Here is a 15156-nt window from a genome sequence, read left to right as displayed (position 1 = left end):
TCTTTTATTTTCTTTATTTATATAATAACCTTGTCTTGAAATTTCATTCAAATATTGAATTTTTTATCTCCGGACCATCATGAAAGTGCGCCGCTCGCCATACAATCACAAAAAGCAGTTTCCTACCTCATGTGGCTCAGCAGTCAATTATTTTGGTGTTCCCTCTTAATCTACCCTATCTAAATGTCTAAGATTTCCTATAAATTTATCTCATTTTTGTTTCTTGGGTTAACCAAAAGAGGTTAATTACATTTACATGAGTTTCAAACTTAAATTTTGATTCAAAATTAGTTTTATCTTGTCTCCCACCTTCAGAAGGATGAAGCATACGATTATATGACAAGTTGCACGTGTTTTCGTTGATGTATTATTTTTTCAAGAGATTTACAAGGCAGGCCAATTTGTTGCAATTTTACTAAAAACTCCCTTACTTTATCAATGTTTCTTTAACAAACCTTACTTTATGAATTAGGCTAGCATGACTAACGTAGTAAGATTTGAAATCTTACTAAGGGTCAATGAGCCTAAATAGATTATCAAATTGGCAAATCCGACACCATAGTCTTCTAGATTTCATGGAAAAACTCATATCCAACATAACAAGATTCAAAAAAAAATCTTTTTTTATTTTGATCGAAGGTGTTAAAAATGGAGTCTTATCGAACTCCTAAATTTAAAACTAAAATGTTTACTTCTTTCAAAAAACAAATTCTAGAGTTCTTAGAATTCTGTCTTTTATAACCTTGTAGCATCATATCATATTTTTGAATTTCAAATATTGATGTGGTTAGGATCCACTCCAATATATGTTAAGTAACAAATTAGTTCCATCAATTTGAACTTTATGACTTGGATAGCTGTTACAAGGTTTGATGGGTAACAAACATAATAAAGGAAGTTCCTTTGGAGTTGTCAAAATTCGAAGGGAATTTTTGTAATAAAAATGTAATGGTTGAGTCTGCCAAGTAAATCTCTCCATTTTTAAAACACTTTTCTTAGTAAGATTTCAAGTCTTAGCATTCAAATACACGATTCGAAGCCACAATCACATGGTTGTAGAGAAAAAAAATTCTATGAATTTTGAAAAAAAAAAAAAAATCAAAGAAATAAGTTAATTTTTTTACTATTGATTTTAATTTTAAACTTGGGAGTTTGGTAACCATCCATTTCAAAATCTTAAATCAAGCTTAAAATATATATGGGGGGCATTCAATGGCCAACTTTTTGGCAAAACATTTTTCAAAACATGAGTTAGAGGTTTTCAAATGGGCTGATTTTTGGTCAGGATGATCTCTACGGCAAGGAGATCATCATCATCAAAAATCAGCCCATTCCAAAACTTCTAACCTCATCAAAAACAGTTTACAAAAAATGGACGGTCCACGATTTTTCAGCTTGTAAACATGGGTTAGAAGTTTTGGAATGGGCTGATTTTTGGTGAGGATGATCTCCTCACCGTAGAGATCATCCTCACCAAAAATCAGCCCATTCCAAAACCTCTAACCCATGTTTTGAAAAATGTTTTGCCAAAAAGTTTGCTAAAAAGTTGGCCCTTGAACGCCACCCAATATATATATATATATATATATGAGTTTTTCAATGAAATCTAGAGGGTTTGGGTGTTCGAATGTGAGCTCAACAACAGTTAGTAAGAGTTGAAATCTTACTAAATTAATGAGGTCGATCTTACTCTTTATTTTTATCCCAAGGTTTTCCCATATCCTTATGGAGAATCAGTATAACAATGACCATATCCAAATCCGTCGAGTCAATTAATAGGCATGGATTACATTAGAAACATCCATGGATTCGGAGAGATCATCCCTAGTTTTGGGTTGTGTGGCAAGGGATATTAAAATCCAAATCTTATCAAATCATTCAGGATTTTGAGTTAAGTTTGATCCATTTTAAGAGGTCAACCAATCTTGTACACAGAATTAGAAAAAATAAAAAATTCTTATTACTTGTTTTACCACTGAGCCAACCCATCGTGTTATTGGGATAAGAACGATTCAAACTCGTCACACGCTTTTGACCTCGGTCTTTTCTTATAGATTAATGATTTTAGCTTTGACGATGATTACTATTATTACATATAGAAGAGAATATTGAGGTTAAGCAGAAACGAACACGTGTCACGCAAGGGGACGGGTTTCTACAAAATATTGATGCAATGCTGATGGGAAAGTTGCGGATGAAACTCAAACACGTGGCGAAACGTTACATAGGAGAATATTCATTGGGAAAAGTGTCAAAAAAGTAGGAAGATCCAACGGTGGTGTTAAATTTGATACGATGTTGAACATAAATAAGTACAAAATAGATCTGGGGATATCATGTGCGGAATGACGTACAACATGTTACGTGCTTAACTTCTCGTGCTAGTAAGACAAAAGCTTGAATTGAGGAGAAAAACGTACTTTGGGCGCACCCACCTGACGCATGCTGACGTGGAAGTATATAATTAATTTAGAAAGACAATCATGATAATCTCTGATTATCTTACGTGGCAAATTCAATCGATTATTTTACTGACAAACTCAAGAATCATAGATCTGCAATCTTTGGATACACTAGTGTACTTCCACGTAAAAAAAATATATCTACTAGGAATCATGTATCCCGAGGAGTGTAGATCTACTATTCACAAACTTATCATACGTCGATTGAGTTTGCCATTTGGGATAGAGATTTATCAAAACTCTTTAAAAAAATATATATATATTTAAGAAAATTTCCCTCTTACTTGTTCTCTACCTCTTTACTTCACATATTTATATTTTTAGATTTCAAATCTTAAAATGGATCATTCGGCCCACTTTGAGTATCACATTGACAATCTAACAACACAACCATCTAGACTTCATGAAAATATTCATATTAAAATAAAAGCAATTATTTTTTTAGTTTGATCCAAGGTATTTAAAATAGGTGGCTATCAAGCACCCAAATAAAAAATTAAATCAACGGTGAAAAATGACTTTTTTTTTTTAAGTTCATATAATTTTCATCTTTTACAATTCCATTTTATCGGATCATGATTTTGAATGTCGCAGGGTGATCAGATTTGAAAGTTTCTTTTTTTTTACCAAGGGCATGAGAGAGAAACTCTCTTTTTCTCATTTTTGTTTTTTTAATAAGTTATATGCTTTTACATCAGTGTGCGTCAAGTGCATGCGCCAAAAATACATCAAATTATCAGCACTCAAAATATAAATGAATGCTTATCCTTCACCATGTTGCTTAGTTCTCGAATTTCTTTCCCAATAGTATTCAACTTTTTAACATTAGGGATGTATTTGATTAGGCATGGAAAATGACATTTTTTAAGTGTCCAAGTGTATGATTGCATTTTTTTCCACCCATAACTATGAAAAACTAAAATTTACCCACAATTTTTCTCTCAAATTAAACCTTTAATCGTATATATTATCCTCCTTCTACACCACCACCATTGTCATTATAACATTTGATCCTAATCCTCTTGCTCATCGTCGGCCACCTTCTCCTCCTCTCTTTCTTTTCTTTTCTTCATCTTTCCTTTACCTTTGTCGTCACTATCACCTCCTCTCTCTCTCTCTCTCTCTCTCTCTCTCTTTGTTCTGCTTTCTCTTCTTCCTCCTTCCACCCGACCTTTATCCACCCTCCCTCCCTCATTCTTCTTTCCCCTCCTCCTTCTCCCTTCACCTCAACCCTCTCTCTCTTTTTCTTCTTCCTCAGTTGAGTTGAGTTTTTTTTTTTTATAAATGCAATCAAACAACGGAAATCGATTTTCCAATCCTACCCATTTTCCATCTTCATTTTTTTCTTACAATCAAATAGTCCTAGTAAATTTTTTTATATCTAAATGATCTCCCATTATAATTTTTTTAATACCCAAATTACCATTTTCTCATCTTCTTCACATGCTTAGATTTTTCACAAGTGATTACAATTTTTTTTTCCAATAAATGACAAATAGAAAATGATATTCACTTTGAAACATTTACATGTATTTTTCAATTATTTGTAACAAGAAAATGATGAACAAGGTTTGAATTTTTAAATTTCTAAAAATTTCTTCGTAACTTCTTATTTGAATTTCTGTTTCACATCTATAATATATGCAAATCAGGTATTTCAAGAATACCTATCAAGTAACGATGTTGAAAAACAAAAAATCTAGACAACATTTAAAGTGTCAAGTTTACTACTTTTTATCGTCTAATTCATTTTATTGTTGAGCTCACTACTTTTTATTGTTAAGTTCAATTTTTTATTGTCGACTTTGACATTTAAAAAAAAAAATATTGTTGGGTTTGAAAATTTATACTAAACAATAATAAATTGTTGAACTCAATAGTTTTTAAAAATTGACAGAATTCAATAATTTTTATTGTTGAGCTATAATATCGAAAATTCCAATGCATTAGCTCTCAACAATTTTTTAAAATTGATGAACTTGATAACAAAAGGTAGGTAACTCGGCATTGTAAATGTGATCCAATTTTTATTTTTTATTTTTTCCATTTTTTGTTTTCAAAACTTGATAGATTTTCTTGAAATCCCATTTTGCTTATATAATAGTTGCGAATTGGACGCTCAACCCAAATTTCTATCAAAATTTAGAACCTCACCTTTATTCATTCATTTTTTTAAATTATAAATCGTTAAAATTAATCAAAAAATACATCTAACTATTCCAAATTAGAAGTAAAATCATTCTCCATTCATCGTTCACAATCAAAAATTGTAAAAAGTGATTGTAATCGTTGTTGAAAAACTTAAGACTGTGAAGAAAATGAGAAAATGATAATTTGGGCACTTCAAAAATACTATCAAGGCATCACCCAAAAGTTAGGGACTATTTAGAAGACAACCCTTCCACATGGTCTATTAAGTAATCTTTCCCAAAAATAAATTTTGTCATCCAGTAAAACCTTCTAAATGTTTGAAAAAGATGATCTTAATTTCAAGGTAGAGAGAGAAAATCTCATTTTCTTAGGGTTGAAAAATATATTTTTCATAGAAAATTACTTTGGGTGATAAAATAAATTTTACGTATAATGTGCAATCATACACTTGAAAAAACCTAATTTTAGGAGAGATCTACTGTCTTACTTATTCGTCATATCCATATAATCATCCCATCTTTTCTTTTTGACTCATTTGGATGAATCAAACCCTAATATTATTTAGGAAATTTATACAACTTATTACTCGTTAAGAAATTGAGACTATCTACTCACGTGTCTCAATTTTTTCACTTTGTCTATAAAGTGTAATTATTGACTAGCTTATATTTTTTTGAATGTAGTAATCTTTTATTTTAAAGTTGATTTGTATCAAAAATCTATATAATAAATACAATGATTGCCTTCTCCCAATTTTTATCTTCCCATAAAGAGTAGTTCATATTTAATCTTACATGTATATTGAAGAATATTTTAACTTATATTCTATTTTCTCTCCCCACTTTTAAGAATACATCCCTTCAATATTATTGTTTTTTCTTTTATACTCCTTTTCAATAATACCCTTTCAAACTTTATTGCCTTCATTCTTCTACCCGTTTTTCAATAATATTGTGGCATGGCGAATTTTAATTGTAACTATAAGAGAGCTGTCACCAAGGTATTACAAAAGATGGGCAAATTAAATATTTTATAAATTTTTTTTTAAAAGGGACTAGAAGAGAAAAAAACAATAAAATTGAAATGGTATTTTGAAAGAGTAATGACAATAAAATTAAAATTGTCCTCGAAATTTGTAAAGAGATTAAATCCTAATCTCTCTTTACGGAAAGGATAAAGAGAGCGTCATGTTTCTTTATATAAACAAGAGTTTGCTCATGCCTACATCAATGACATCCTCTTTGTACCGAAAAGAATAAAATAGGAAAAATAATAAAGTTAGAGAGTTATTATTGAAAAATTACGCTATCTTACTAATATTATGAGATACATGGTTATCTAAGTAATGTCCCCATTCCAAGTTTCAAATATCATGAAGATGAATATTCTTGTATGGGGACATCAATAGGTGCTAGTTCAATTGGAATTGGGACTAAAATACCCTTGTTCTGATTCCTCTTTTTCTTTATGCAAATTCAAGTCCAAAAGATAGATAAAGGAAAGTGCTAAAATGACTCAAATAGAGACAAAAGTGACAAAAATGATGTGGTGGCGCGCACATAACTGTAGATGTATTTTAGTCGTATCTTATGAAAAAATATCTATGGTAATGTACGTGACACCACATCATTTTGTCACCTTCATGTCAGCATTACTCTTATAGAAATTGCAACCATGATTTCACGTCTGGTTTCGTAAATGAATTAATCCATTTAACTCGATTTACAATGATTGATTTACATATATTTAAATTAAAATAATTAAAATATTTTAATAAAATAAGAAAGATTAGAAAAATGTTTAGTTATGATGTCATGTTTTAATTATATAATAAATATTTAAGTTTTAAAAACATTATTAGTTTAATAAAATCTACAAGAATCCCTGTTGACTAGGCCGAGATTTTCAAAATCTCGTCCTAAAACATGTTACCATTTACCGCCATTAATCTCATCAAATCGATTGCTGAACTACAAGTCTGTATTCAAACCATTGATTGACCTCGAGATACCAGTGATATTCTCGAAAATAATTTGCTATTTGGTGCAAAGTCTGGAGACTCTGAAATTGGGACCACGTCGCACGCTACTTTCTCTACAAGAAATGCCTGAGAACGTGCTCGCCCGTTCTCCTAAACCATAAATCGACGGTCCACACAGTGAATCATTTTCAATCTTATCAATCCAACGATTCAAATTCATCGGAAGGAGAAAATGACACGTGACCTTCCAGCAAAATGTAACAAAACAGACAAAATATAACATCAAATTGGGGTTTTTATTTTGGAAGTATTTCTCATCTTTCTTGACCTCTCGCTCTCAGTGTATCTGTTAATTTGGAGTATCTTCTTCGATTAAACGAATCAAGAAAGAAACAATGGGAAAGGGTCCTGGTCTCTACTCTGATATTGGCAAGAAAGCTAGAGGTTTGATCGATCGTTTGTGCTTCGTAGCTCTCATATTTGATTTTTTTTTTTGTTATTTATCCCGATTTTGTTTTTTTTTTTTTTAAATCTGTAGATCTTCTGTACAAGGATTACCATACCGATCAGAAATTCATCATTTCTTGCTACAGTTCCACTGGAGTTGTAAGTTTCTTTTTAAAATTTTATTATTTATATCGACTTAATCGATTGAAGAGAGTAGGGTATCTGTGTTTTTTAAATTGTTGAGGATTAATTGATCCATGCAATTTATTAATTTCGATCTTATTAATTTGATTATTTGAATTTCCATGTAAATAATTATGATCTTGATCTCATGGTTCCTAATCAGTAAATTGTTTGTCGGTTTACATTGTATTTATTTTCTTCTTCGGATCTATAAGGAGAGCTTTTTAATTGATATTTTTGTAGACGGAAGATTCTCATATTTTTGTGTGATTGTATTTGTTTTATCTTCTCTGGCGGAATAATGAATGATTTTGAACTATAACAATGCTGGTGGGATTCATAATGATCTAATCCTTTCTCATTGTGCAAACTCGATTGAATTTTGGTGGGGTGCCACTATTTGATGTCTTATTAGTGTTTGATGAGTAGAGGTAAGGGTCGGCTGTGCAGGATATTTGGATATAATGGGTTTTCATGGAGCCATGTTGGATTAAAGGTGCTTGGTTGGGTTGGCATTGATTACCTTAGGCCCTCTACGAAAGTTATGAAAATTTCCTTAAAAACAAATGCTTAAAGAGTCGTGATGAATGCACATGGTAAATCATACGCGGTCTGTACACAGTTGACATGGCAAGGGCACAGGACCATAGATCTTTTTCTTTGGTAATACAAGGAAAAAGATCTGCGGTTCTGTGCCCTTTCCATATTAGCCGTGTACAGACTGCTTATGATTTACCGCGTGCATTCATCATTGTTCATGCTTAAAAGGTTTGTCTACTGTCTTGAAATTTTCAAAAAAGTAGACATTGCCTTGTAGGCCCTGCTTGGTATGTTCTAAAATCAATTTTATTGGTGCTTGGTTAAATAATGCTAATAGATTTGCATGGATCATTTTTAAATTCTTAAGAAATTTCAGCAAATGATTTGTGGCAAAAAAAAAAAAAAGTGTCGCAAATTATTTTACTCTATGCATATCAAAATTACTAAAATACCTCTTATCAAGGAAATTAATCAAATTATAAAAATGCACTTTGTACTCGGTACGTTAGTATGCACATAAATTTATGAAAATACCCCTCAAGATATGTTAAATTGCATATGGAAATTATAAAAGTACCCCTTATCAAAGAAACTTTTAAATTATAAACATTACACTGAATACTTACTGCAGTAACTTGCAATATGAATTCTCACATCTCATCGTAAGATTTATTCCAAAAATAGCCCTCATCATGCAGGTATTAATGTAAATTCATACGCATGTTATAGTAACAATTACGGAAGGTATTTTTTAATTTGAATAGTTTCTTTGACGCGGTTATTTTTATAATGTCAATATGTAGGTTACTATACCTTTTGATAGGTATATTTTGCAAATTTATTTGTATGTTGTTGTAGCAAGTACTGAGGGTATATTTGTAATTTGAATAATTTCTTTGATGAGGTTGAATAAGTTGAAATTGTTTCCACGTTTTATTTTAACAAGAAATCACAACAAAACTTTTTATTGCAAACATCGACCCACCACCAAAAAAAAAGATTTGCAGGAGACTCTTCCCAATGGTTACCAAGCAATAGTAAATCTTTCATCGCAAAACATTTGCAAATGCAAATGGTTTGTAGTGTACCAAGCAGAGTCATAGTTTATAGTCTTTGTACCGGGGATGGATATTTGATTTATTATGTGGATCGAGAGTTTTCCCTGAAAAATACATGGAAGGAGAATTGATTTTCTTAGAAGAGATGACTAATAGTAATATTTTGTATCTAAATTTACAAATTAGGTCATAGTATTTTGCTCTGCTATGTGGCTAAGATAATGTAGATTTTCAGTGGTGCCACTAGAAAATTCTCAGTGGTGATACATTTTGACTATACTTGAATGGAAATTCAGTCCACTACAGTTTTATAATTTCTTTTCTTTCTTTTTTTTTTATTATATATAAATACTATTAAATTTCATTCTAAGTTCTGAAAGAATAGCTTCTTTTGATTGAAAATAGGCCTCATTCCCCATTCCTTGTAAGAATTGCTTAACATGGTACAACCCGTCGGCATTCTAGACATTCTTTGTTCCATTAAGTTCATCCAAGTTTATTTCCCCATTAGAAAAATAATTTCCAGTGTTAACCAAACTATTTTTTTAACCAGTTTTCTAAAAATTGTATGTTGTTTCTCTGAAAAATATTGCCGCCACCAAATAGACCATAATTTCTAGTCATAATATATATTAAGGTCATTAAACTGTATGCATCATTACATACACCATCTACATCATTACACATATGTATTTAGCATCATTACACCATCTACATCTTAGCAACAATTTTCAGTGATCATCATTTTATGGAATTGATATTGGATTTATCCTGTTTGTCTGCCATCCTACATTTTAGATATGAATTTTTTATTTTTATTTGACTTGATATTTCTTTTGATATTTTCCTTTATTTGACATTACAGGCTATTGCTACATCAGGAACAAAGAAAGGTGAGCTGCTTTTAGCAGATATAAACACCCAGCTGAAAAACAAGAATGTTACAACTGATATCAAAGTGGACACAAACTCTCAGGTAATTCGTTTTATTTATTTTCTTTTGTTAGACTGTGATGCAGCTAATGGTTTAGCCCCCTTTTTTGGATCTAGGGTTGAACATATAAATATTTTTTATGTATATGCATGCACCTTTGCACTTGGTGTGATTTATAGTGGCTGTACTATGTTAATGAACATTTTATTCTGACTTTTGTGTTGGATTATCAATTAATTACATGGTAAAATATTATAAATCAATTACATGTGACCATGGATGCACCTTTTCTTTCTCTCTCACTTATTGCATTTTATTTGTCTACTAGTTGATATCCATCAACAATGAAGTACATCACTAGTTTCTTGGCCAGTCTAAAGTTAACTCTTAAACATGAATTTCAATTTTAGTGATGCTTTTCTCATTTGGTTAATAATTATGCATGATTTTTTTTCCAGCTTTTCACAACTATTACGGTCGATGAGCCTACACCTGGACTCAAGACGATTTTTAATTTCATCATTCCAGATCAAAGGTCTGGCAAGGTATGTACTATCTCTGTATCTTGTCATTTGATATTCTTATTTATAAGTGTCATAATGAAAACCTTGGTTTGTGCTATGAGTTGTGGACAACCCATGACTCTTGCTGTTGTTATGTAGATTTATTTCATTTGTATGCATTACTTCTGTGGTATGCTTAAATTCTCTGACTATCTTACATGAGGAATTTCATCCAATCTTCTGCTGTGGCTGATGAATGCCCCACAAGGGTTTTCTGTGGTTGATGCAGATGTTCACTGATGTAGTACATAAATAACTATGAGAAACTTGTTCAAAAACGTTCCATACATGTGTATAAATTTAATGGCGATTTGTTGTGTCTATAATCAACGAGTAGATATATAGCAATATATGCTTAGATGTTAGTTGGTATGGAAACAATTTTTGGCAACCAATGTAGTTCTGCAACAAAATATGTTCTAACTACAATTTTGCTATAATCTATTGTGCATATAACTGTAAGAAAATACGTGCCTAACCAGTTTGTGCTATTGCGTGGTCATCTCATTTCATGGCACATCACACATGACCTCTAGAAAATTTGAAGTGCTTTTATGACATTTTTTTAATTTTAGGCTTCCACTCCTCGAAATATAAACTGTCTTCTGATTTGGTAACAGGTGGAAGTTCAGTACCAGAATGACTATGCAGGGATCAGTACGGGCATTGGGTTGACTGCGAACCCTATTGTTAACTTATCAGGTGTTGTGGGAAGCAACACGGTTGCTTTTGGGACTGATCTCTCCTTTGACACGGCAACTGGGAACTTCACCAAGTACAATGCTGGGTTGAGCTTCTCCAATGCTGAACTAATTGCTTCCCTGACTATGTGAGTATTTTTTTCCACTTTAGGAATGTTTTTTCATACATATATTTTTTTCCACTCGCACATTTTTCTTGTGAATTTGAGAAATCCTCTCCCACCTAGACAAAAATGAATTGGGATACTTACCTCAGGATGGGAGGAGGAAAAGAAGCAATCCTCACCAGGGGTGGATTTACAGTGGGGGCACTTGCCCCCACAAGAATTTTTAAAAATTATCAGTAGGGCTTGTAATTTTAATATGTTTTGAACTTGCCCCCGCGTTTGCCCCCACTGTTTGAATTTTCGGTAGTTACCACCTCTCCTCAATTTTTTGGACTTTTAGAACCCTCCTCACTTGGTTAATATTTGAGATACCACTGGTGTTTTTCAACAGATGACAAACACATTTTGACTCTGTTAACACCCGTCAATTTTTTGATGAATATTTGAAATACCCTTTTGCTTTGAAATCAATGACATGCCCCTCCATATTTGGTGGATATTTGAGATACCCTTATGTTATCGAACTGATGACATGTTCCCCTCCCCCCAATAGTTGGCTGATTTGGACACCCCTTCACATTTGGATTAATATTTGATATACCCCTATCTTTTCAAACCGAAGACATGTTTTTGTTCTTTTTTCTACACTAAAAAAAAAAAAACTTAAATACCCTCATCTTCAACCTGTAACTAAAAGCCCTTCATTTTTGTCCTAAAACCAGTCACCTTCAAATTCGTCAATTTCTATGGAAAATTATTTTCATTCTATCGTTTTCAACGTCGCCTTATTCCCTTTATAGGAAATCCTGGAATTATTTTTATTTTTTTTAAAATCATCTTATATTTCAAAAATCTTGATCTCTCTTTTTTTATTTTTTTATTTTTGTGATAAGTATAATATATTGAAAGAGAGAAAACAAAGTACAAGGAGGCCGAGGAAGCCTCTAAAAGAGCAACAAAGCAAGAAAAACTAAAGCATCAAAGACTACATAAAGAGTTTCATCTAAAAACGAAGTCATCAAAAGTAATCCCCATGAACTCAATGTTCTGCTTCGCCCACAGATATAACAAACCCAAGATCTCCAAGAAAATGGCATGAGAGTTTCTCATCTTATATTTCTCTCATTCCACACCCCTCAAGTAATAGCCGAGGGAAGATTAGCCCACAGGAATCTTTTTCTGGAAAAGAAAACATTACTGGCCTACCCTTCTAATAACGAGAACTTATGAGGGAAAATTCATTGAATGCGGAAAAGACCAAGGAATATTGACCAAATTTGATAAGAGAATGCGCAATGAATTAAAATATGGTCGACAAACTCCCCATCTTTCAAGCAAAGGAAACAACAATTAGGTGGTGTGATCCACCCCCGAGCAATCAAATTGTCCATCGTAAGAATCTTCCCAAGGGAAGCCAATCAAATAAAAAAGGAGATTTTAGATGAGATAGAATTGGACCAAATGATGGACCCCAAGAAAGATCGCTCGGCATAAGGATTGAGTCACTTAAAAAACGAGCTGACAAAGAATCTCAAGTCCTTAGTCCTCGTCCATTCCTATCTGTCTTGTTCACTTTCGTCGAGAGGACACGAATGCAAGAGATCAAGGAAAGATGTTACATCTGTTAGCTCCCAATCATTAAAGTTTCTCCTAAACCCAAATCCCAAGTAAAACTGAAATCATTGCGAATTTAACACTGCTGGATCAAGCAGTTCTTTTTTTAAAAGCAGGCGTACAAGGACGGAAATTGAGCTGCTAGAGGCGATGTGCCACACCAACTGTCCTACCAGAATCTGATCTTATTACCCGTACCCGCTTTGAACCTAATCCCTTTCTCGAACTCCTCACTCATTTTTCCTTCCAAACACTACACCCGTACGAGCCTTTAGCCTCACCTCTATACCAGCCTAGCCTCTTTTTCACGTACTTGGCCAAAATGACCCTCCTCCACAACCCTTTCTTCCCCAAACCTTCAAAGTCATTTCCCTAAAAGTGCTCTATTAGCTAGTCTAAGACCCCTAATCCCCAACTCCCCATTCTTCTTGTGCATACAGATAACCTTCCACTTGACTAGGTGATACTTCCTCCTATCGTTCTTGTCATTTCACAAAAAAATTCTCATAAGTCTTTCCAATCTGATTTCAACCGACCTAGGAAGCGTGAACAAGGATAGAAGGTAAACCGGGATATTCGTCAATCTTATCTTGTTCTTGGTCAATATTTGAGATCCTTGTATAAGTTTTTAAACTGATGACATTGCCCCTCCTTGAGTTGGGGCTTGTCTCATAGACTAATGAGAAATTACCTAAATGCCATTTTCTTCAATCTCTAACAAAAAACCCATGATTTTTCTCCCAAAAGCATTCATCTTCAAGCTCTTACCCTTTATCGGTCATCTATAGTTTGCCCCCCATCCTGGCTCTGCTCCTGATGCTCACTTTTTGTGAATGTTCTCACCAAGATGGTGTTATCCCCCCTCGTTCTCCCATTTTTTTCCCCCTTGAAGTCAAGGAAATGATGTTGTACCACCAATTTTGTCAGGTGTATGGTTCAGGCAGGAAGGAGACATGTCTTCTGTATTATTAGTCATGTCATTGGTATCTATCTGATAGTTCCCCAAATCCCCTTTATGGGGGGTAGTTTCCTTTAGTCCGTTTATTTGTATATGTCGTGTGGGAGTATACGTTAGTAACATGATGAAACTTGAAAGTAAGAGTGGGAAGGATATATCTAGAGAGCAATTCATTTCTGCAAACCCTTGAGACTTGAATATGAAATTGTGTCTTCAAAACTCTTTCACAAAACCCAATATGAAAACCCTTTCTTGCAACCACTTTAAATAATGGTCCCTGTTAGGCTGTAACTTAGCACTGAAAAGAACCTAATGTTTCTCATTCATATGGTGGTGTCTGTTGATGATCCAGGAATGACAAGGGTGATGCCCTGAATGCATCCTACTACCAAACGGTGAATCCTCTGAACAACACAGCTGTTGGTGTGGAGCTGACACATAGGTTCTCAACCAATGACAACACCCTCACCATTGGAACACAGCGTGCGTTGGATCCCCTGACATTGGTGAAGGCTCGAGTTAACAACTATGGAAAGGTTAGTGCCCTCATCCAAAATGAGTGGCGGCCAAAGTCTCTCTTCACTATTTCTGGGGAGGTGGACACCAGGGCCATTGAGAAGAGTGCAAAGGTTGGGTTTTCTTTAGCTCTTAAGCCCTAGATAGAATTTTTTTCTCCGAGCAGAGAGAGGAGGGTTTTGAGGGAAGAATAGTAGCCCTTCCATCTCTCAAAGAGTGGCAAGCAATAAAAGGTTTGTAGGATGGAAAACTACTCTCTTGAATGAATTTTTTGTTCAGCGCATGTGATGTTACAAGTTTCTCCTTATTTTGGTGGTTTATGTTCCTGTAAAAAATAATTTTAGCCAGCCGTTTTGGACAGGTGTGTTTCCTTCCCCCCTTTGTTCTAGTAGGATACATGCTTGACGTTAGTGGCGGTTGGTCTTATTTTGATCGTTTTCCCTCCAAAATTTAATGAAAACCATATTAGTTTGAAGCTTATTTTGGTGGTTTGAAATTTGTATCCTTTTTTGCTGAATGTGAATACTTTTGCTAATGAATGTGTTTGGAGCTGCCATTTGAGAAAACATTTATCTGAGTGTGTTGATGACGAAGCAGAATGGATGATCCTAGTCATCAAAGGAGGGCATAATGATTTGATTGGGTCATGATGATCAGGTTAGATGACTGATGACCTCAGCGGGGGTCATTTTGATGTGGTGGCATGCGTATGCCCGTAGATGTATTTTCTCTAAGAAACAAGTAAAACTATCTACGGACATGCGCCCGCAACCACATCAAGATACCCCCTCCCCCCTCCCACGCATTTTGTGTGCCCCACCGAGGTCACTCCAGTATTAATCTTTCTTTTTATTATCCAACGTCCATGGTAGGAATTCTTGGTTGCTGTTTCCCTTGTAAATTCTTATCTTTTTGTTCTAAATAAAAGCCTACAATAAACA

At 33.7% G+C, this 15156-nt stretch overlaps 1 protein-coding gene across 1 annotated transcript; it reads left to right on the top strand.

Moving 5' to 3' along the window:
• Positions 1 to 6879: 6879 nt before the first annotated feature.
• On the top strand, positions 6880 to 14695 carry LOC147401212 (mitochondrial outer membrane protein porin of 36 kDa-like). Its single transcript, XM_086442395.1, has 6 exons — positions 6880 to 7038; positions 7133 to 7200; positions 9688 to 9798; positions 10215 to 10301; positions 10940 to 11148; positions 14052 to 14695. Exons 1-6 carry the CDS (start codon positions 6990 to 6992, stop codon positions 14356 to 14358), a joined length of 831 nt encoding a protein of 276 aa, XP_086298521.1. The 5' UTR covers positions 6880 to 6989; the 3' UTR covers positions 14359 to 14695.
• Positions 14696 to 15156: the final 461 nt, after the last annotated feature.

This window comes from Akebia trifoliata, chromosome 5 (assembly GCF_017979445.1).
Source record: "Akebia trifoliata isolate Shusen 1 chromosome 5, ASM1797944v1, whole genome shotgun sequence".
NCBI classification, from domain to species: domain Eukaryota; kingdom Viridiplantae; phylum Streptophyta; class Magnoliopsida; order Ranunculales; family Lardizabalaceae; genus Akebia; species Akebia trifoliata.
This window is presented reverse-complemented; position numbering and strand designations above follow the sequence as displayed.

Excerpts from the sequence above, each read along its gene's own strand:
- LOC147401212 (XM_086442395.1), top strand. The coding sequence starts at position 6,990 with ATGGGAAAGGGTCCTGGTCTCTACTCTGATATTGGCAAGAAAGCTAGA. Across the intron at positions 7,039-7,132 it reads TATTGGCAAGAAAGCTAGAG|ATCTTCTGTACAAGGATTAC; the intron begins GTTTGATCGATC and ends TTAAATCTGTAG. Across the intron at positions 10,302-10,939 it reads CAGATCAAAGGTCTGGCAAG|GTGGAAGTTCAGTACCAGAA; the intron begins GTATGTACTATC and ends ATTTGGTAACAG.